The sequence below is a fragment of the Diadema setosum genome, chromosome 15 (assembly GCF_964275005.1).
Source record: "Diadema setosum chromosome 15, eeDiaSeto1, whole genome shotgun sequence".
Taxonomy (NCBI): Eukaryota; Metazoa; Echinodermata; class Echinoidea; order Diadematoida; family Diadematidae; genus Diadema; species Diadema setosum.
In genome coordinates this window covers 35,147,826-35,173,179 of record NC_092699.1, presented here as the reverse complement: position 1 = coordinate 35,173,179, position 25,354 = coordinate 35,147,826, and the positions used below count along the sequence as shown (strand labels likewise).

At 37.4% G+C, this 25,354-nt stretch overlaps 1 protein-coding gene across 1 annotated transcript in view; it reads right to left on the bottom strand.

Moving 5' to 3' along the window:
- Positions 1–18,099: 18,099 nt before the first annotated feature.
- Positions 18,100–25,354, bottom strand: part of LOC140238824 (uncharacterized) — a 35,232-nt gene continuing 27,977 nt past the window's right edge. Inside the window, exons 10-13 of the mRNA XM_072318723.1 lie at positions 25,111–25,308; positions 23,760–23,872; positions 19,168–19,343; positions 18,100–18,312 (exon numbers count right to left, since the gene is read on the bottom strand). Of these exons, the coding sequence (XP_072174824.1) occupies positions 18,100–18,312; positions 19,168–19,343; positions 23,760–23,872; positions 25,111–25,308 (700 nt within the window). The remainder of the gene's footprint in view (positions 18,313–19,167; positions 19,344–23,759; positions 23,873–25,110; positions 25,309–25,354) is intronic.

Below are 25,354 nucleotides of genomic sequence, written 5' to 3'. Positions count from 1 at the left end.
TTAAACCTCTCTGGTATAATGCATCTCCTGGCGTCGCACCTAACATTTATAGCAATCCTCTTCGGATATATATCAAAATGTCAAGGGCGTTGCATGGGAGGTTATTGAACCAGAGCCTAAACAATTGAAAAGATCTTGAAAAAAAAACACCAATAAAAATTAAAGGTAATAGAAAAGAAATAAATAAAATTAGTCACACCCTGATCATGTGATGGCCATGTTCCTTCTTTCTTAGCTTCCAACCACCATCAGTCCAGGGATCAGTGCTACGAGAGATAGGCCATCTTCACCTGGTTGCTTTCCCATGTACCAGGTCCATCTTACTCACTGCAGCTGACAGGCTGAATCACCACCAGGCGAAGCCTGGCGGACTTCTTAAGAACTGAACAATTATGTCTGGAATAACACACTTTCATCGATAAAATAACTGATGCGGAACACTTACCGATGGAAATTTGAAAAATCATCAGAAACTGTCAATTGAGTGAGTTATCAATTAGTCTTCTGACCAACACACAAACACGTTATTTTGTTTACAAGATAAATGATGTAACCATGAAAATTAATGCGCCCGCGTGTGTGTGCGAATATTACGATTAATATATAACTATATATATATAACTATATATATATATATACATATATACATACATATATATATATATATATATATATATATATATATATATATATATATATATATAATATCTATATCTATATCTATATGGATGGAAAACAAACAAACAAACAAACAATCAATCAATATAATCATGTATAGCCTACCTGTTTTTGTGTCATTATGAATACTCTGCTGTAAGTAACCTCAATTAACTTATTGCGGGTTACACTGAAAGACAATTTTAATCTGTCTTCCATGTTTAAAGATTATCAATGTCATTATCAGACATTGAAAGATCATAATTCATCAAAGCGGAGTACTAAATCAGGTAGATTGCATACTTGGAACGTAACTAGAACGAATAAATAAATGGTTAATACATTGATTGAATAACTAAATAAATATTATTACTAATCTGGTCCAATTGAAAACATCTGCAGACGTACGTATTAATATCAAAACACAATGGCATGAAAATGATGACTTAAACATTTTTTGGAGAGGGGGCTGAGTTGAGGCATGGACAACAAGAGAGCGGATGAGGTAAAGCATTATGGGCATAAAGTTTGAATCATTTTTTTTCTCTCGATTCACCAGAGATAATGAAATGTTTGCCAAGACTAACATGCGACGGGACGACATCGTCGGCTTATTGTTGTGGGTGCCAGGAGAGCGGCGAGTGGGGTGTACAGTAGGACCTCGATTATCCGGCCATGTCGGGACCTGTGGGCGTCTGGATAATCGATTTGGTCGGAAAAAAAAAAAGAGAGAGATGCTCAAATACAGCACTTTATATCATATCATGCTATATAGGGTATAAACATGTTATAATATTACCAATTCACTAATATTATGATCACATCTGCTTGTCATTGTCGTGTCTCATTCTTCTGAATTTGATATGGAAACAAAACAAAATAAGTAAGATACCCCTCATGTATTGTTTAATTGATTCATTGACCGGCAAGGAGACCAATATTGTGACTCGTCGAATACTGCAGCTGCATTGTACTGTAACCACTGCTGCATACTCAGTGTCAGGGACAAGCATAGTCCAGATACTGGACGATTTTTGTCATCCGCAGTCCCCACACACTCGGCACCCACCCAATGCGCCCAACCGCTGATTGCGACACTCCACCAATTGGTACTCCCGAAAAAAATCGTCCAGACTACCCTGCCAGAGCGAGCACGATAATGTAGTATGACATCATCTATTTGATATGCAGACGTAGCCATTCTTAATGAATATGCATTACGAGTGACGGCCACTCGTACGTAATCGTATTTTACGAGACACAGCTGATCGCATCAGGGAGGTCACCTCCCTGGGCCTTCGTTTGCAATGTTCTCTGTGCAAAAGATACCCACCACGTGCAACGCGCGGGGGGAAGGTTTTCTCATCAGGGCCAGTATGTATTGTGTTATTCACTTACAAAGCAGTCAAATTTTCACAACCCTTCCATGTCTGTGCAACTTCGGTACCGGTATTGCCAGTGTGAAAACTTGCCGGCAAATTATTTGTGTGGATCTACTCAGTTCCATTCAATTCAATTCAAACTTTAATTCATTTTCGAAAAAAAAAAGAAGAGCATAAACATTTCACTTTCTTTGGTAACGGAGAATAAGGTTACATATACATGTAATCAAAACAGAGTAAATTCAGAAAACATAATTGTAGAACCTTGGGGTAACAAATAATGTTGTAATGAAAATTGACTGAAGTGGTATAGACAATATAACATTACACAAAATATCGAAAATGGAGGGACCCACTAAAAAGACAATGCTTGTAGAATTTGGACCCCTCAGGTACAGAATGTCAATAAAAAATGAACTAATGCAAAAAAGAAAAAAATGGGAATAAAGACAGATAGAAAAAAAGTCTGGAAGCCCAATAAGAAGACAGAGTAACACACAGACACACATGCACAACGAGACTGAGACGAAGACAGAACGAGACAAGTCTATCAGAATAGGAAAACAATACAACGGACAGAAAGGCAAAACAGATCCAGCGATCCTCGACAGAACTACTGTATATCGAAAAAATAATGGGATGCGTGGAAAGGATACGGAAATATGAAAAATAGAGAGAAATAGAGTCGGAAGTAATACAAGTGGGATGGAATCTACGCTGTAAGTGTCTCAGGACAACAGGGACGAGAAATATGTGACAGTATATCATTGCTAATCCAAATTCTTCGAAAAGAAATTAAAATGAGCCAACAGGCTGGTTCAATCCGTAGGAACATACACATTGCAATAAGAAAGACTTTAATCTCCTCTTAAATGAAAATACAGAGGGTACAATTTTTTTTGTCATTATGCAGAAAATTCCAATAAGTTGGGCCAGAATATAGGTAAGAGTGTGCTTAGCAAGAATTGTTCGTAAAAGAGGTCAGTGAAATTCATTGGAACGTCGAGTGGGATAGTCATGGAATGATTGATTTCTTTGAAACGTAGAATCGAAAATGGAGGGGAGTGAGTTGTTGCTGTATACGTATATACATATTGCCCCAAATTAGATAAATACAAATCTTTAATTTTTAGCAGCTTATTAGCGGCAAATAACATATTTGAGTGGGAGGGTATGAAAGGATAACTGATGACACGGAGAGCTTTCTTTTGAAGAAGGAACACTCTATCCAGTAGGTTCTGGTGAGTGTTGCCCCAAACTAAAACACCATAATTTAGATAAGGCAATATCAATGACGAATATAGCATAAGTAATGATTTTTGTGGAATATACAATTGCATTCTATTTATGACACCTATATTACTCGAAACAATGTAGCTCTGCAATTTTTCAAACCACCTGGTATATACATGCATTTGCTTTTGTCTTTTTACTGAGCTTCACCAGAGGAATTATTATTTTTTTTTTAATGTTCACTGTACATCACAGTCAAGACAGACTGTTCCTACTCACGTTCCTATTCACAAGACCACCGACAGCTGTACCTTTCATAGATCTCTCTGTGACTTGGCCGGAGACTGAGACCAAGACCACAACAAATAAATGAATGAAAATAGATAAATGAATGAATAAATAAATAAATAAATAAATAAATAAATAAATAAATAAATAAATAAATAAATAAATAAATAAATGGATGAACAAAAGGATGAATGAATGAATAAATAAATATATAAAATAAAATAATCTAATCCGCACTTGACTATGTAAAACCAAGGAGCTATTACACACGCTCCTTGGTAAAACTGTAAACAGAATGCGTATATGCAGCTCTATACTTTTGGTAACGTACATATTTTTGTCATGTGTGTGATACATTGCCATGAAGATCGATGAATACCTTGAAATTAAACTTCAATGTAGTTCTTTCAACACCTATACATGTAATAGATATGTGGAGATGTATATGGTGAGAATTTTGAACGATGTACAATTGCCATGCAGTTTTCGCACCTTCGGACATTCGTTCCCTTAGAACACGCCAGGATGATCTAAGAAACCAGATTATTTCATGTCTCAAAGCCTGGTAAATTTCCTTGCAGGAAATGTATGGTTTGGTTGACTTTTGACAAGGAAAAATACGGTAAAAACGCTATTTTCATAATAATTTTTGTTCGTCAAACTTATAATGTGTCTTTTTTATGGTACGTGGCATCTAATAATCTGACCATGTTCTGGATCTGAAATATCATGGGTATGTACCACAAAATTATAAGAACTTTATGAGTATAAAATTACAGAGAACAACTGAAATATCACAGCCCTATCAAACGGGGAACGTCCGTGATGCTTTTATCTCTATCGCCGCTGCAAATTATACTTTGTTGTCCCAACTGTATAATGTATGCAAAAATTTGGTATTCCAGCTCATGAACATCCTGCAAAAACTGTACGTCTGCTGGCTGGATGGGACGTAACATTTTTGTTTTAAATATTCAAAATTTTACTCAGTTTACGTCACGGACGTGCTTCCGCTATATTCACTAATAAAGATCGTAGCCCATCAAACGTTATTGACGATATTGTTCTGATTCCAAATCGACTAAGATCTAGCCGCACGATAATGTTTGTTTTGAGCTTCTGCCCATCCCTTGTCAAATGGGAACCGAAATTTCATTTTTAGACGAGAAAAAAAAAAAGAACGTCCGTAATCATTGAAACGTTATCGAGTATGACACCATCTTGCTTTGATGGCGAAGGTATACATTTTACTTTTGGCTTTAGCCTTTAGCCAAGGAGCTGCACGTCAAGTTTGGAGCGGATTGAGGCTTGTTCGCAGTTTTTGGACCATGCAATTAGATTAAAAAAACAAGCAAATAATTAATATTTTCTCTGAAAATTCACCTCCTAATTCCCCTCTGAGCAATTCATATGTTGTAAGGATGTCAAATTTCTTATAATTTGCCATGACAATCTTTTTCAAATTTTTGATAGAGGTAGGAAGGCTATAATAGGTACTCTCTGCCGATTAGTTACCCGTCCTTCATGGAACATGACCCAAGTAGTAGAACGATGTCCGTGACGTATGCAATCCGACCGATAGGGATAACTTGTCCCGAATGTCCTGTATTCTGTATTTTGAGTATGGTATAGCTGCCATCTCAAACAGAATGCATCCTTTTTTATTTTTTATTTTTTGGTCTCCATCACGAACGTTCGATGCATAACCATGATATTTGATACCTTGGTACATTCTCTCTCTCTCTCTCTCTCTCTCTCTTCACGACGACTTTTCTCTCAACGAATCTGCTGCGAGCAAATAGAAAAACAAAACAAAACAAAACAAATCCAAAAAGTGCTCCGCAGTAACAATATTGAAACAAAAGGGATGAATTAATGACGGAAGAAGTCCGTAATGAGCACGTGTTGAAGAAGAATCGGAAAAGTTTCTGAAGGACGTGGAAGCAGTTGAATGAAAATGAAAAGAAACAGAGAAGGGATCGAGCTCCAAAACACAGAGAAAAAGAATTGCCAGTGCACTCCCGTTATACCGAATGCCTCTGGGGAAGTTTTTTTTTAAATATTTTTATTCCTCGAAATGTCGTCACAAGCGAACGAAACTAATGCAGTATAATACAATATTATTGTCTGATGAAAACACGCAAATCCTCCGCTTTTCATGACATGGTTTTTATTTTTATACCCATCAATGAAAACCAATGTTAATTTGTAATTCTCTCCCAGATGTTTTTTTTTCTTCATTTTACATTTAAGAGACAGAGAGATCGTCAAATTGTTTGTGCTTTTGTGCTTATTTGAAAACTTAATATAAAAGTAATGATTTAGATTAAGGTTGCACTTTGATACGTTCGCTCTTCCAAAGATTCGTTACTCCGAAAGTCCGAAGGTTTATAATTCCGAAAATGGAAAAAAAAAAGAATGTTCGTAGTTAATTCAGGATGTTTCTTATTAAAAGTGTTCTTATTCCGAAAGTTTGTTAATCCGAAAATTAAATATTAATGTACACTCTTTTTTTAGATCCGTTCTCTCTATAAAAAAAAAAAAAAAAAAAAAAAAAAAAAAAAAAAAAAAAAAAAAAAATCGAGTGAAAATATTCACTCTAAAAAGAGTGAATACAAAAGAAGAGTGAATTTCGAGTGAAATTGGAGTAAATTTTGGAGTGACGTCAGGGATCACTCAAAGACTTTGGAGTGATCCGTGAGGTCACTCTCAAACGAGTGAAAATGAGTATTTTCACTCAAAATTCACTCCAATTTCATTCGAAACTCACTCTTTTTTGTATTCACTCTTTTAAGAGTAAATATTTTCACTCGATTTTTTTTTTTAGAGAGTTCTTCAAAAAGTGGAATGGGCCTGATATATAGGTGAAATCGATTATCATGAGGTTTTGAAAAATCTGGAGGATTTGGTTATTAAATTATTTGTTTCTCCACATTTAGATAAACGAACCTGATTTTTCATGTTCCAATTAATAAACCTTTCAATTGAACTTCGGAGATTCCTCATTATCTATCGAATAAAAAGCTTCATGATTTGAACTCTATCAAATTTAAGATTGACAAACTGTATGAATAATGAGCCTCGGAAATGACGCGCTATACAAAATGTTTGTTAAAGAAACCATATTGTATAATATCGAAGTCACAACATCCATCCAAGTTATATGGACTTATTGTGTCTTGTTATGACGAAACTGACTAATATAATCACACAAATTCTCCTCGGTATACAGTGTGTACCACAAGGAGCAAACGCAGAGGGATTTCTTCCTATAAAGTATTCGTTTGCCCTTACCCAGCTAAACTCATTATTTCTATAACGGAGCATATTTCTTTTGTGTTTCTATGTCAATTCTTTGTCATATTTAGCTGTGGCCTTGTTCGTCATAAGCAAATTTTGCATTGTAGACTTTAGATAACAAATGTAGGAACCGAATCTTTACTTCGTGATAACGAAGTTTTGATAAATATATTCGTTCTCAAGGATGGACAACGTCACTGAGATTACACGTACGTTTGTACGTTCATTTACGAGAGATGGGAAAAAATGTTTTATCTGATTCCTCGGCATAACAAGATAAACAAACTTTTAAATTGAGAAATGGTAATATCTATTCATGATTTTGCAGAGAAGTTTGTTCTCGACATGAAATCGCTGTTTGTTGCGAATAGAATGCGTTTACAACTCAAGAGAGCTGAATTGTTCAATATATTTTTTGTTCCGAACGTCCGTGAGCTATACGCGAACCTCCGTAATGAAAAATATGTTATGTTTGTTAGATTATAGAGACTGCTTAGATCAGATACATCTTAAAAAGATATGTTGTTATTTTGGAGTAAGGATTAAAGTATGGGATAGTGAAATAAGAGGTCAAAATATTGAGTTTCTGTAAAATGGGCGTATAGTGGAGAAAAATGTTCAGCGGAAGAGCAATATTTCAACAGAAATGACGAATTTGGCTAAATCATCAGTTGTCTACAATTACGTACAGGTTAAGAGTACAAGCTTAATATTCTGCCAACACATACACATGTTTAATATATTTAAGATTTTGAGCTGAATCAGCATGTGCAGTACTATTCCTCACGGACGTTCGCTGCTCTGGACATGGCAAACTTCCGCGGTTGATAAAAACTTGTTCCTCTGGGAAAATCATAGCATGTAATTGGGTTCATATTAAAGCTTGAGTATACACTTTCAGGTAAGATAAATAATTGGGAGAATATCCTACTTTTTAAATTTTGGCTCAATTGTACATCTTACGGACATGTCTACATTCTGACCCATATACATTTATAAAGGAAAAACAACTTGTCGATTGTGCTCCTTCCTCTGTCGTTATTAATGAGAAAAAATATTTTACTGTGAATGAGTGTTACAGGTGCAATAATGTATGTTCTTTGCCTAGTTAGTGATAGTACTGTAAAAGAGAGAATAGGCACAATGGCCTCCAAATGTAGTGAAGTCCTTGCAAGCATTCTTCATTCGTTATACGATCAAAATGTTATTGTAAAAGAGGAAAAAACAGAATGGATAATGTTGTAAGCGGAATTTCGATATAATGTTAAAAACTGTGGTTCACTTTAACGGGAGTGAACGGTAAAACTAGTGGTTATATTATTTGAGTGGATGCTTGGATGCTTTGAATTGAGAGAGTGTGTTCTAAATGATTGATGGCAGAATGGAACTATAATTAGACAGCATTTCTAGTAGACGAAATCAGAAGGTTAGACAAAAGCAAACCAAATTAACATATTTTGATTTATAAGAACAAGAAAAGACATAATCGAATAAAGAGAGGAAGAGGGAGAGAGGTCCACCAATTAGAAGCAGTAGACTATTCTAATGACAGACACAAGTATACAGCTAGACGCTCACATCTGACCATGTCGAGTATATCGTGCCGAGAAAAAAAAGGAATGACATCCCTTTGATTTCAGCTGGCTGCTGAACCATCTCGAAATCATCACATTACACCTTAGTTCTCTTTTACATGATATAATTTTCGTTGGCACCTAAGATGAAAAAGAAGACTTTTAGGAGAATTTCACAAGAATATCTGTACCTATGATTCCCGTAACATCGGCAATTAATTAGCCACGAATTTGATGATCTTTCATGTCGTTCTTGGAGAAATTAGCAAGATTGCATCCAAGTTTTAACCTCTACCTATCAAATAAAAGAAAAATCAGGTAAGGGACCAAGAGCATTTCAAAACGACCCTGCAATCGCGCTCTCATGACCTACGGGGCCGCGGGGTCACACTCGAAGTCACGCGTGCGAGGACAGATTCTGCACTTTTTTTTTCTTTTTTTTCCGGGCTTGCCGACTGTGCGCGCTGACCGATAGAGCCCACACAGAAATAAATAGATTAGTCTGACTTCAATGTCATGTTATATTTGTTTCGTTTTTAATGTCGACAATGTCGTAAGCAATTTAATTCTAAACAAGAATATTTCATAATAATAATACATTTCTATGCATTTTACGGTATTTTTATTCGACAAAATTGAATTTCTGACAACCTAACTCATGTAAGAAAACCTTGTTACTGATCCTATTGTCTAGAATAACAGACTACGACTTCGTTTTGCATACAGCCTGATTGGCATGTCGATAAGCTAATCAGCGGAGGAGTTGGCAAATTAGGTGGAGCCTGGAGTTTACGAGTTCCCCCTGAAATGAGGGGAAAGTGGCAGGTTTGACTGGACTGTATTCAGGAGGGGTGAATTGTGTAATACATTGTACATACAGACACCATCAACGTACGTCCGTACACACGCGGGCACACTACGAATACAGTCCAGGAAGTGGACTAGGACAAGCACGGTATCAGTCTTTTGAATCACATCGTCTCAGTCACGAACTGACTTAAAAGTTACAGTCTGCTGCGATGACTGGAATATGTCCCGTTGTGTATTCGCACGACAATGGTTGAACATGTATTTTGTTTGTTTTGAGTGAGATTAGGCATTGAAAACACAGAGATACATAAGGAAAAAATATCAGTTAGTCGACGTCCGGATAACACAGGATCCGGATGATCGATGGCCAGATAATCGAGGTCCTACTGTACTACCCGACTTCGAGACTGACTGAGACGGGAAGGTGATTGGAATGTACATTATGGCGCCCCTTTCCTCTTATCGCTATCGCGTGCCTGGGCAAAAAAAAAAATATTGCTGCCTGGGCGGGTCGGAACGGGTGAATGAACGGTATTGACTCCATTATGCAATCGTGGTACAATAATTGTATCAGCGAATTTTGATTTACGGTTTTGTTGCAGAACATGTAAATTACCAAAATAAGATTTCTATGCGAAAGAAGAAGAAAAAAAAAAGAAATTGTTAAGAGTTATACACCATATTTTAGACGGTCGGACCAATAGCATTGTTCCCTTCATCAAAATTTCCCCAAATTACCAAATATCACCTCTTTCCCCTATAGGGCTGAAAATAGCGTTACGACAGATAGATAATAAAATATATGAACGGATGAAGAGGTAGATGAATAAATAGATACAGAGGGAGAGATAGATAAATTGATAGACGTATATATAGGCCTAATACATAGATAGGCATATTGACATACACACATACTAAAGATATGCAATTGAAGCAACAAACATCAGCTAGTATACTAAACACTGGTATCATCACTTACAAACTTCTTATGCATGATAATCAATATTATGCAAATGACTCTTCAGCACGTGGCGTGTAAGACTTGGCTACTTTATAGACACGCTGTAGACACACCATAATTGCCATTCACATGTCAGTCTCATGAACGTCAAAATTCCATTTATCTCGAGTCATATTTGTAGACTGGATATATCAGCATTCGCTCGCAAATCTACAACAGGTGGCACAGTTCACAACTCTTCTGTGCCAATTACGTTGCTGATTACAGTGCACTCCCGTTATAACGAACACGGTCATGACGAAATTCCGGTTATAACGAAGTAAAAATTCGGGCCAGATTGTTATCCACTTTATATATCTTTGTTTATTTGTTCGGTTATAACGAAATTCGATATAACGAAAGAAAACTGCCGGTCCCGAGGACTTCGTTATAATGGGAGCAAGTCCACTGTACCTTACTTTGATAGCTCCTCGACTATCTACATCTTACTTTAGACTCTATGAAGTCTACCAAAAGCTTTCTACCAACAATAGTGATCATTTGCAGAGCCGTCATTTTGCTTACTCTTAAAAGATCTTATTTTGGCGCGGGTTTAATTTTCGCGAATTTCGCGAATCAGTTGGATCGCGAATTTAACAACACGCAAAAAATGTCGCCATGCGCTAGCTGAATAGTGCATTTACATAATTTATAGCGTCGGTGTCAATTCGCGAAAAACAACATCTCGCATAAAATGTCTGTGACCTCCTCATTCGCGAAAATATCTGCACGCGAAAACGAGTCACAACATCAGTGAATTTGTAAAAACATGTGTACATGCGGCCTACCCCTAGCATGAAATGTTAGAAAAAAATTTTTTTGTGTGTGTGTGTGTGTGTGTGTGTTCTGTTTGTCTGTTTGTTTGGGTGGGTTTTTTTTTATTTTTTTATATTGCTGATCTCATTTATCAGGCCGAATCGATTATCCGGCTTGTCGGTCCCGACGTGGCCGGAAAATCGAGGTCCTACTGTAAAATTAATGTTTCCAACATTGACATAGTGGTCCTACTGTAAATGACAAATTGTTTAACCCCACCCCACCCAATCCCACCCCCAAAAAACAAAACAAAAACAAAACAAAACAAAACAAAACACAAAAAAGAAAAAAACGTACATAACTTCAGCTGTCATTAACGTAAAGTACTTGATGTGTATTATCAACACGCAGTGGTTGGCGAGTACGTATATGTACACACACACACTCAGAAACACATACTGTATGTATGTATATATAGGTATTACATACATGTATATAGGTATTATATACATGCTGTATACACAAACAATACATGCAAATATCATATACACAAACAATACATGCAAATATCATATACACACATACATACATACATACATACATACACACATATGTACACGCAAACTGCATGAATAACACATACTTAGACCTCATAGATAGATAATTGAGACAATTAAACAAGAAATCAATTTTGAATAGGCATTTACATTTTGTTTATAAGTAAAGATCACTTTTAATATTATGTTTGGGCACAGTTATACCAAGTAACTACACAACAGTTGTATTTGTTTATGAGATGAAGTAAATCAGTAGCATAGGCTGCTATCGGTAAATGAAGAGTTTCATCGCAAAATGGGCATTTTAAAACATTTCAAAGTATGGTTCGAAGTCCATCATCAGAATGAACCAAATGAAACCTTTCCAGTGATATCTCACTTGTAACATAACGAGGAACAGTTTTGAAGCTATGCTAATGAATAAAAAAATCACATATTTTTCTGATTAATTTGGTGATTTGTTAGCAGTTTTAAGCACACATGTCAACTAAACAAGAATGTTACTGTGCAGTTAGCCTTTTGCAAAGGCAGCTCGCTAAAATTTCTGCACATCACACAAAGAGCAATGGACTCGCACAAACAGCGCGCGACCGGCGAGCTGCGAGAGTAGCGAGCTCGCCCCGATCCGATCGCTGTGTGCGTGCGTGTCCACTGCTTGCTAGCTAGTCCAATTCGAGCTGCCTTTGCACAAGGCTACTGTGTAGTTAGCTCATTTTGGGATAAAACTCCTCAAATACTCATAGGACACAGAATCATTACTGACATTAACAAACTCCTCTCCCCAAGCATATAGAAAGGATGATCCAACATTGAACTTTGACCTACTTCATGTAGTATTACGAGTTTCATTTCACACAACTTGTGATCTACTCCTACCTTTCCAACCAAATCACCTTACAACTTGCCAGAGCTAAAAAGAGTACATAGTCGTCACATCACCTCTCAAACGGACCTATTTTTGGTCCAGCCTTTTATCATCATCCTTGAATAATCCAACTTGTTTCATTGGAAGTAACTTTATTCTACTCGCTCATGACACCAATGTTCTTCCAACGGCATGATGATTGTTTGCAGGTTATGGGCAATTACAGTATCATATATATTTTCTTTTTCTCTTTTTTTTTTTTAAATTAAAGTTCTAAAGCATGAATATGTGGGTATTAGAGGGAAGGTTGTTGCCAAATGTCACTGTGACTTTTTAGCTACGGTTCAGTGATCATGCCTTAAAATATGAGCAGCAGAACTAGATCTCTTGAAGGACACCAAAGGTTACACAAGGCACGGCCAGACGGGCAAAAGATCAAGAAGTTTAAAAACACAAAGTGTTTGTGATCTTAAAGGGATCGTATAGTTTTGGTTGAGACCTAACTTCAGGTTTTTATTTATTTATTTTTTTTTTTTCGTGAGATATTGAGAAACCTCATATGACATATGGAAGAGCATGTCATTCTCAGAGGGATTCAACGTTTATTTGATGAAACTTGGTTTTAAACTGATTGAGATATCCAAAACAGAGCGATCCTAATAAAAAGTGGGTCCCGCCTTTTATTATGACTGCTTTGCTTTTCTTTGTTTTTGGATGTCTCGGCCATTCCAAAACCGATTTTCATCAAATAAACTTTGAATTCCTTTCAGAATGGTATGCTCTGTACTATTCTATAAGTGGTGTCATGGCATCTTGCAAAAAGTTAAAAGCTCAATCCTCGTCTCCACCAATACTATACCATCTCTTTGAACTTCTCAATCTTTAGCCAGCCTGACCACGCGTATAGAGAAAATTACATCACAAAGTTGTGAATAAATTATTTCCGTGGGGGCGAGCACATTGGACGAGTGAAGGTGGATTGGCAGATAAAAAGATATCTTGATATTTTTTCTCCAGCACCTAGGTCTTCACAATCATCTCAAAAGTATATCACTTGTTTGTCCATTAAGTTCCAGCTGTAGGTGCCACAGCTTGGTTAATAATCTGTCGCTCTGAAACCACTGGCAACAAAATTAGTACAGTCAACCTTGGCGAAGTCAACCTCAAACAAGTCACACAAAACACAAATTCTTCCCCAACGTGTGTTTGAATGATTCACTTGTTTCAGTCCAAATTCACAAAGTTGAACAATTTTCTCCTGTCCCATTTGAGTCGAATAGGCCGAGGTTGATGGTACAAGTGAGCAAATCACAACTCCACTCTGATGATTGGGCTAATTCATCCTCTCAACATCCATACTATTCCTACTACATACAGTGTATAATATTATACATATACATCACACCTCACTACACAGAATGTATAGCAACAGCGTTCAATAGTTTCAAGACTCCATCGCACCTGCCTAATCTAACGGGTCACCAAAGGATCACATTCTACGGGTGAGATAAGGATTGGGAATATTGCTTACAGAACAGATCAGAAACAGAAAATACCGTACAATCAAAATGGGTGGCATCTTTTCTCAATTCCTCTACACTGTGAATGGCTACAATAATGTATACACAGAGATGCAAAGATTCTATACCATTTGGGTATACCCTTGACTTCAGAGATGAGTTTGAAACTACACAATTCTGATGCTTTGAAATCAGTAATACGAGTTTGAGTACAGCAGACAAATACAATTTACACTTGAGTTGTAAAAGGGAAAGTTCCCGCCAAACATACATGTGGATTGTGAATGCTGAATATAACGCTGAAATACATCAGTGGAAATTCAGAAGAACCACAGGACAATAAGTTCAAATGCCAGTTTGGGTTAATTCTGTCCGCTGCCCTCTCCAGATGGGAATTTTAGAACAATTTGTAATGTCACATCAAGACAAAATTTGACTCCAAAACAAAATCTGTGTAAACCGTTCATCAGCACTTCATTAACCTCTGTCAGATGGAGTGTGGTAACCCACAATGGTGTTAGCCTTAATAAAGCTGTGTATCTCTCCAATAAGCAGAGGTTGATGGTACAAATTAGTAGGCAAATTACAAATTCACTCTGATTCATTTGGCTGATTGTTCACCCTCTCTACATCTATCCTACACCTATATACTTAAAACTACACCTCACTACACAGAATATACAGAACAGCAGTATACAGACTCTGCTTTACCTGTTTCATCTAATGGGCCAGTAAAGGATCACATTCGACAGATGAGATACGTTGTAAGGATTGGGTATGTGGCTTTACATACGGATCAGAAACAGGAAATATTGTACAAGGATGGCATCATATCTCGATTCATTTACAGTGTGAATGTCCACATTTTAAGACTTTCAGAGATTCTACCTCATCAACCTCCCTCAGAAGGAGTTTACCCACAATAGTGTTCACCTTAAGACAACTTATACTGTATATCTTTCCAAAAAGTCCCACGGACTGCATACATTTGCTTAAAAGAAAAAGACAATTTTCTACATATTGTTGTTCTGGTGTAAAATCAGAAACTGACGAAGTAACTTTTCTGTTGGGATGGTGGGGTTTGACATTTATCAAGACTTCACTAAATCAATGAATCGTCTGATTTTGCTCAACCATTCAAAGAAGTGTTTCTCTTATCCCTATTCCCTTCACTGCCAGATCACTTTGTGTAAAGTATGATTTGTATTTTCTTGCACTTACATAAGAGTGCCTAATGGTAATGAATTTGCCACCTCAAGTAACCACACTATACCCACTGTAAATTGTTTGGTAATTTTCCTTGTGTTCCCAACTGAGACATTCTACATTCATCACAACTATCTGAGCACATAAACAACACTATACATTTTCCTTCCCCCCTTTTTTTATATATGTTACAATGCCTTACATTAAAAGAAGAAAAGAAGCAATGTAAATGATACAACCATGGGTGATATGTACAAGAAATCAGAGAGTCAGCGATAGTGAAGAATTTGGCAACATCATTCGTTTCTACAAATTCAAAGAGTATTAAAGGGTGAAACAACAACAGTAATTTACCCCTGCCCCGCCCCCATTCACACAACACAATGCTGAGCCTTTCCAGATTACACTGTAGTTTTGCATCATTTGATAAAGATCCATGCTATATATGGATTTCTCTAAATTTGCCCCAGATGTTAACTGCCCTTCCATCCTCACCACATGGAAGGAGTCACCTGATCTGATCTAGCATTTGAGTAATCAGCAAACTTTCAATTTACAATCGCAGCCTGTTAAAAACGCTCTCATTTATCATGTAAGCCAAATACTGCCCATGATGAAGCTTATTCTCCAATAACATTGCAGTACAATGTACCAACAATTCAGGAACAATTCACTACATCCTGGTAGCCAAGGTACAGAGTTTCCTTATGTTCCAATAATCACTGGCGCTTAAATCAGTCTGGGCACAGACAGTTGCACAACATTCTTTTATGTGTAACAGTCAGCTCTCTAAAATATGTTTTTGGTTTTCTCTGTATCCATTCATCCAATGGCAAAAAGAATCATCCAAAAAAAAAAATAATAAAAATAATAATAATTGCATAATACTACTTCTGATAACAATAATCATAATAACGAATAACAAAATAATACCATGTTATCATCATAATATAATGAACTAAATTGTAACAATGTACATACTACAAATGAAATTATAAAGGCAATTCAACTGCCCTACTAGTTCTACTTCACTACTTCTAATAACATCCATCACAAAGAAGGAATTACACCTACTTTATGGATGCAAAATCTGATTAAAATATCTGTCCTTTAATAGTAGATAACAGGATCTTCTCTCACCCTTCTAGCACTTGAAATGGTATAGAACCTTCTTGTACAAAACAATAATTGTAATAATAATGATAACAATAATGATCATAGAATAATAATAATAATACCAATAATAACAAAAACAATAACTACAAGGAATATCGTAAGCGAGAAACACAGTAATGCAAAAGTTTGAAACATGAAGCATGAAATATTAGACATAATCATACATTACTTTGAAATTGAGTGAAATGACAATGACTGATTTGAATCAGCAGTTTCAGACAGAGTACTAAATGAAAATTGACGAACTTCACAAAAAACTAAAACTAGTTGATAGTCTGAAAATGACATGGATAATAATTTTGATGAAATGAGCGAAGATACAGTAGCTTCGGTATTTATGATCTGCACTGATGAAATGATTAACAGCATACATACAAAGAAGTGAAGACATTAAGAAAATCATTGTTTTGGTAATCCCATGGTAAAACGTGTCATACAATCTACCAAAAAAAAAAGAAAGAAAAGAAAAGAAAAGAAAACAATTACAGGGCACGGACTTGTCCATGCATAAGACCTTAGAGATAATATATTGTTTGTACATTCATCAACTCAATAATCCTTGAACAATGTTCAGTATGTTCATCCTTTACGATGAGTGCATTCATTTGAGATTCATGAAATCTAAAAAAAAAAAAAAAAAAAGAAATTCACATCTGTGAATAGATTGACATCGGAATAGCGAAACTGGAACGAGGAGAGGTAAGTGTAAAGCACTCTGTACGACACCATCCTGAACCATTTCAAGCTGGTTACGAAAACTAGATGCATACACTTTCCAACGTATGAAAACTTGCCAAGAGCTCGAGAGGGGTAAACCCTCAGCTCAGATATACAAGTGCCAACAAGGGCAAGACAAAATGTACCAAAAGTAAAATAAAAAGCAAAAAATTGGAAAAAAAAATGCTCTTGAAATTTGTTTTTCCCCTTGGAAATTGGAAAAAAAAAGAATGAAGACTTGTTTCTGTAGAAGACTTATTCCAAAAGAGTTTTATATGATTAGCAATAGCTTCAGACATTTTGCCATTGCTGAGAATCCACGATTGGAACCCCCCCCCCCCCCCATTCCCCCCCCCCCCCATCCCCCTTACCCTATTTCCCTGTTCATTGAACATGCCATGGCTAATTGGCCTTCTGTTGGCATGTCAGCATTTCAAACATTAAAGTGAGCCCAACTTCATCCTACAGACATGCCCTACTGGCAAAAAGAAATCACTACTAAGAGATGCAATCTGATGCAGAGTTGTTTTACATTTCATAATATCTTGATTCTTCACATTATTGTACCATATCGGTTAACATCTCTCAACTCACTTCACACTTACAACATCAAAATTACCCACGCAATTACACCTCCAGTCTCACAGAGATACATATTCAATCGGCTCACAAAAAATTCCATCAAAACATTGACAGGCAATCACGAAGAAAAATATTCATCTGGAAATCCCTCAGATGAAAAACGGGAGTGAGGAGATCTAGACAAGTCTCTTGCTTCATGGCAAAGTGTCGTAAACTTGCTCAATACGACTATAAAAGTCTGAGCAAGTAACACACCGCCACCTAGCTACAAACATCTTTGTCAAAACCCTCACAATTTTTTTTAGCTATATCACTAAAATAAAGCTGAAAAAAAAAATGATAACCCTCTTATCGCTTTGCCTTTGCAAAGCTGTAAGGTAAGCAAAAAGGAAATAATTAATCAATAAAAAAATTGAAGCAAATTCGAAATTAAGAGTCTGTCGGTGCTCCCGACAGGATTCTGCGACAATGGAGAATCAATGCTTTCTTCCATTCTCCGGCTCCGATGACATAAACTCCTTGCAATTCACCTTATGGAATTTCTCCCACGCATCCAGCTGGCACTCACGTGAGCAATAGAGGGCGGTGCAGTTGGAGCAGCGCTTCAGCTTTTTGCCCGTCCCCTTGCCGCACCGGTCGCAGGACGGGACGGGCTCGGTGCCGTGCTTCTGGCGGAACCGAATCATGACCTGTGTGCAGGAAGTGTATAAACAAAGTTTGTGTGTTACTTTTGAAGCCCGAGTTGTACTCTGTTTGACTGTCACTGCTTGATATATGAACATCAACGCACATTCTTTTATTTAAGTTACTTTGAAAAGGGATGACACTTTGCTCAAGGTAGCTGGGCATATTCTATTACTTGTTTCTGAAAAACATTTTTTTTTACTATGCTTTGATAAATTTACTAGTTGAAAAGGAAAACCATAAAATGAAATATCTTAATTCAGTCTATGTAGTAAAAAATTAGCCTCATGTAGAATGTCAATAGGTGTGTACACAACAACTGAAAATATATCATGTTGTTTGAAGGTTTGCATAAAGTATATAAGGAAGAGAGGTTTGCAGTAATGCCATGTGTACATAGTCCTTGCAGGGACGGTTGCTTGGCAGAAGAAGAGCCTAGAAAGAGGAGAGTTGAGGAGGGAAACGACATAGGGAAAGTGTAAGGAAGACAAATAGTGACAATTGAGGGGCAGCAGAGAGCTGGAAGTTGAAGTCGCACTAGTGGAGATGGGCAAATTAGGAACAGAGAGAGTTTCAAAGGAATAATATGTGACTTCTGTTGCCTCATTGTCCTAGAAATGTATTCATAGTTCTTTTATCATAACCTCTGACATCCTTGAGAAAGATTTGAGAAATTAAGATCGGAAATTGTTTCAGTACACATGCAAACACATGCAACTACATGTATATACGTAGCAATAGCCATTGTGTGCTCGAACACAAGCCGACAAGATTTTACATTGGTGCTACTAGTAATCAATTCTTGCAGAAGAACTTCAAAATGGTGGTTACTTTCCTCATTTCCCAAGAGGGTAACTCACTTTGTCTTTGAAGGGTACAAAAATGTCGCTGGTCGGTTCTCCGCGAACGCAGAGGGAGATGTCGCATATCGCCCTGTGGTAGTCACGTAGAGTAAAGAGAGCTTTGGCTCTGCGGAACAGAACTTTTCGTAATAAAATGTTGTTGCGGTTGGGGCTGATCTCAGCAGCATGACACACTGCAGGAGGGAGAAATGGGCATGATGGAATGGCAAGTTACATGATATGACCAAAAATTCCCCAATTTTCATGAAAAATAAAAAATCTGTCTCTTTCTTCTTTCTCGCTCTTTCTTTTCTCCTATCTTAATATGCAGAGTACTGCAAACAGCAATACCAGCTTACGCTGAACTTCTATGATACGTACCTGCTTAGACGCCTGTATGACATGCAAAACAATCAAAATAAATCAAGGGTTTATACTAAACTGGCCTCAAAGTTCACATTCAGTCAAAAGCATACAAGATCAGACATGTGAACACATTGGTCCAAATTTGAGAAGGTGGTCTAAATTCAACCCTAACTAGGCCGGGCTATTCAGATAGATCATAGAGCCGGGGGGGCTCCCAGGCCTCCCCTCCAGATCTCGGCCGTCGACCGCGCAATCGCGACGAAAATTGGCACACACATTGCCTATGATGTAATCTACAGTACCACAAAGTTAAATTTAAAAAAAATTATCATCTATGCTAAATTATGCTAATTTATGCATAATGATGCAGGAAATCAGACAATTTGGTATAAATCACTAAATAAAGCTCAAAATGGGCACATTTTTGTGTAAATGTTCTTTTTCGTGTCCTGAGCAAATATAAGAGGAAAAAATTGTGCCAATTGTGCCATCAGGAAAGATTTCTTAAGTATTTTATTGTTTTTTGAATTTCTTATGTATTTCTTTGTTTTTTCGACTTTATGTTTTTCATTGTTTTTTCAATGAAACTTGTCCGTGACATTGTTCTGATCAAGAAAATGTGTTATTAATTGATTTTAATCAATAAAACCCCCAAAATTTTGCCTGTAAGCACAGTTTGCATTGAAATTGTACACGAATTCACGTTTTTGAGCAATTTTGGGTCTGACATGCACGGACATATTTATGCGCAACTTCAGAACCGCGTGCCTGGGCATTGCAAATTTGGTGTCAAAAGATGCGGGAGACTCGAAAGAAAAAAGTCATGAAACGTCGCGGCGATAGCTTTTCGCGTTAGCGATATATCGCGCCGAACGTCGAGGGGGGGGGGGTTTCAGAGGCCCACTAGATAGATGAACAGAATAGATGAACACTGCACATTCGGTGCAGCAGTTGCAACTGTTTACTCAGCACTAACAGCAGTGCAATGGGTCTCTAGTTAGCCGGGGCCAGCGGGGCAGGTGTAGGGAGCAAAAGGGTTACAGTAGCTTCCTGCTGGCGGCCTGAAGCTGTACAGTCTTGATGTTGGGGTATGTTTGACTGTTTATTATTATTACATGATGAAACTGTCACTATGCGAAACTTCAGTTCAATGCAGGTTTATCATAAAGAAAATGACTGCTGTGATAGTTAATTCTGTTTCAATAAGGAAAGTGCAGAAAGTCATAGACTAGCATATGATGATCAACTGGAAGGCATGGACACTCCAACGTCTGAATATTTTCAATAACATTTTTTATCCTTAGGTTATCTTATCATTATGGCATTATTATAGGACAAGATTGATATAAATTTGAAAGAAAAAAGCACAATTCAATTTATATTTTCAGCTTGACAAGATACAAACACGAATTGTCTACTTTCAGGCCATCATCAGTCACAAAATCAGAAATTACACAAAATGTGTGAAATCTAGGTTGTAATTGCCACAGACTTTTGTTCATATAATGAAAAGTACTGATGCTACTGATGAAAAAATCATACAATCTGAAAGCTGAATAAATTCTCTACAACATCTATGTGACCTTTTTGTGATTCAAGCTCATGTTGTATGGAAAAATGAGGTGGTAACATGTAGAAATAAGTCTGCATTGATAATTATGTGACATAAGAGGGCGTCCTACTTAAAATTGAAGTGCGCCCTCACTCAGATTATTATGGAAAATGAAAGTTTAGACCATAAACTTTCAAATGATGTATAACATGACACATTTATGTCAATAATAATAATCAGAAATGGCCATCAACAATCTTGTGTCTGCGCACTGCAAAATGTCTGAGCAGTCTGGCTACGGCGTATGTGACAGATATAGGGTTAAACAGTGCTGTATAAAAAAAAAAATGGCAAAAAATAATGACATTTGTAACAAGGAAAAGTAGAAATTACGCGGTGCGTAATATATGTCCCCGCCGGAAGTAGCATTTAGTAGCAAAATGTACAATATGGGTAAAAAGATCAAGGTCAAAGGTCAAAGAAGTCAAAGGTCAAAATTCTATGTAGAAGTTTTGAAGCCCTCACCTAGTGCCATCACATAAAGCAAACGGAATCGAAATCGGGTTAGAAATGGCGAAGGAGTAGCATTTTGTAGCCAATGTACAATATAGGTCAAAAATCAAGGTCAAAGGTCAAAGAAGTCAAAGGTCAAAATTCTGTGTAGAAGTTTTGAAGCCCTCACCTAGTGCCATCACTTAAAGCAAACGGAACTGAAATCGGGTTAGAAATGGCGAAGGAGTAGCATTTTGTAGGCAATGTACAATATAGGTCAAAAATCAAGGTCAAAGGTCAAAATTCTGTGTAGAAGTTTTGAAGCCCTCACCTAGTGCCATCACTTAAAGCAAACGGAACTGAAATTGGGTTACAAATGGCGAAGGAGTAGCATTTTGTAGCAAAATGTACAATATAGGTCAAAAATCAAGGTCAAAGGTCAAAGGTCAAAATTCTGTGTAGAAGTTTTGAAGCCCTCACCTAGTGCCATCACATAAAGCAAACGGAATCAAAATCGGGTTAGAAATGGCGAAGGAGTAGCATTTTGTAGGCAATGTACAATATAGGTCAAAAATCAAGGTCAAAGGTCAAAGAAGTCAAAGGTCAAAATTCTGTGTAGAAGTTTTGAAGCCCTCACCTAGTGCCATCACATAAAGCAAACGGAATCAAAATCGGGTTAGAAATGGCGAAGGAGTAGCATTTTGTAGGCAATGTACAATATAGGTCAAAAATCAAGGTCAAAGGTCAAAGAAGTCAAAGGTCAAAATTCTGTGTAGAAGTTTTGAAGCCCTCACCTAGTGCCATCATATAAAGCAAACGGAATCAAAATCGGGTTAGAAATGGCGAAGGAGTAGCATTTTGAAGCAAAATGTACAATATAGGTCAAAGGTTAAGGTCAAAGGTCAAAGAAGTCAAAGGTCAAAATTCTATGTAGAAGTTTTGAAGCCCTCACCTAGTGCCATCACATAAAGCAAACGGAATCGAAATCGGGTTAGAAATGGCGAAGGAGTAGCATTTGGTAGCAAAATGTACAATATAGGGAAAAAATCAAGGTCAAAGGTCAAAGAAGTCCAAGGTCAAAATTCTGTGTAGAAGTTTTGAAGCCCTCACCTAGTGCCATCACTTAAAGCAAACGGAATTGAAATCGGGTTACAAATGGCGAAGGAGTAGCATTTTGTAACAAAATGTACAATATAGGTCAAAAATCAAGGTCAAAGGTAAAAGAAGTCAAAGGTCAAAATTCTGTGTAAAAGTTTTGAAGCCCTCACCCAGTGCCATCACATAAAGCAAACGGAATCAAAATCGGGTTAGAAATGGCAAAGGAGTAGCATTTTGTAGGCAATGTACAATATAGGTCAAAAATCAAGGTCAAAGGTCAAAGAAGTCAAAGGTCAAAATTCTGTGTACAAATTTTGAAGCCCTCACCTAGTGCCATCATATAAAGCAAACGGAATCAAAATCGGGTTAGAAATGGCGAAGGAGTAGCATTTTGAAACAAAATGTACAATATAGGTCAAAGGTCAAGGTCAAAGGTCACAACTGAAATTCTGTATAGAAGTTTCAAAGCTCCCATGTAGTGCTATCATATAAAGCAAACAGAATCAAAATCGGGTTAGAAATGGCGAAGGAGTAGCATTTTGAACATTTTGATCACACACGGACGCACAGACGGACGCACAGACGCACAGACGGACAGACGGACACACACACGTACGGAGCCCGTTTCATAGTCCCCTGCTCGAACTCGTTCGGCGGGGGCAATAATACTGATACTCAAACAAACACTGCATAACTAGGTAAAATCTTCTGCGTTTAGTAATAAAAACAGCGGGGCAATCAGTTAACAGGCCGTTAACGATCGCCCCGTCACTGTACAAGCATGCCAACCTCGAAACATTAAACTGCACATTACTTGAATGTGAGACCATTCTGAAGCAACTAATTTTCACACAACAATAGATATAAAAATAAAATGTACTCTTAAATGAATCCCACAAGGATTGGAACAATCATCCCAAAGCATTCCCACTGATTCCCACTGATCAGTTACTAGCCATCCCCTTAAAGAGAGTCCATTTGAATTGAGTTACACATCATTTTAAAGCTTAGAGTCTGCTCTTTTAGAATCTGCCCTCAACTTAAAAGTCCATATCTGGTGACTTTGTTGGTTTTGTGATGCAGGGTAACAAATGAAACTTACCATCAATACATCTGGCAGCTGCTTTGTCACAATCCATGACTGCTTTCGCGTGGTTTTCAAGCATTAGGTGACATTGGGCTCGATTAGAGTAGAGGGTAACAGGTAAATCATACCTAGTGAGATTGTTAAAAGGAATTTGGAGTCATTCAAATTTTATAGTGGGTGGGGGGGGGGGGAGAAAAACTTGCATTGTGAATATATTTTTCTTTTGACAGATCTTTTGAAACTGTGGAGAAATTCTACAGACACATGTGTGACATCAGAAATACAAATTGTATGTGAAGATTAAGAAATATCTGTATGCGGTATATCCATAAGCAATACACATTGCTGGAAATGTCAAAATTTGTATAAATTATGGATATTCATAGCACACTATTGAATGCAGTATTCATACCTCTTGTATTCAAATAATCACAAAAGCTGATCTCTTAATACTATTGATGTTATACTTATGTGCAACTTAACTCATTGAGGATGGGCTAATTAAGCTAAAACATGCATTTCTGACAGACACTTGACCAAGTATTCTCGGGATTAGTCTTCAGAGGTTAATCTGCAGTGGCTTGAGAGACTGTGATAAAATGTGACCCGCTACAACAAAAGGATCCGAAAGTCGGGGGAGGGCAATTTTCTGAAAATGGCATGACATCATTCCCTTGCTCTTCTACTTTAATTTCATATATACCACAACTCATAAAAGTACTTGGTTGCGGAGATATCGATGATCTAATTAGCGCATGTCAAGAGGTTGAGGAAATCAGAGTTTTGAGAAAAACACCCTTCAAAGTTTTCCTTCCAACGCTATCATGATCAAGGGGAGGCGAGACTGTTTTCACCACTTGACAATAGAATGCATGCACCTAGCGACTACCGCGATGTTCATTCAAGCTTAGCGCCAGCGGTCTACGCACGACCAATCAGTAATCAGGATGCCACGCACTGACCAATAAGATCACTCCCTCGTTGCTAGGGGCGGAGTCTAGCTGCGTCGCTAAATCCAAACCTTCGGACACGTTTCTCTTACATTGAAAGTCGGAAAATCATGGCCCAGAAAAACACCGATTTCTTGCCTTTCCTTTGATTATTTCGCTTCGAAATTTCAGCAGATGATAGACAAAACAATAGTACTACAAATTTGTGCAAAGAACAGAAATCCGATTGTTTTGACCAATTTGGATGATGCAACTTCAAAGGGAATTTTCTCAGCTCGGCCGTCAGCGACTTTAGGATCCTTTTGTTATAGCGGGTCGCAAATGAATCCTCTTGTAATGACAGTCACCCACGGTTACTCAAGGCAAGATTCATGAATACGGAAGGTGTTGGTGTAAAGTTCCAATGTCATACATACCAAAACATTTTGTCTTTTCTCTTCTCCAGTGGCGGGCAGATAACGATGGCGTCGGTGTACTTCTCGATGGCCTTAGTGTACAGCTGCTTCCTAAAGAAGGTGTTGCCCTCCTCCTTCAGTACCTCTGCTCTCTGCTGGTTCAACTTTGGACTTGTGGCACGACGATGGTGGAATGCGGCGGTGGCCTGATCGTAAGCTCTGCGGAGAGATGCACACCCACAGAATTTGATTCGTTTTGCTGCAT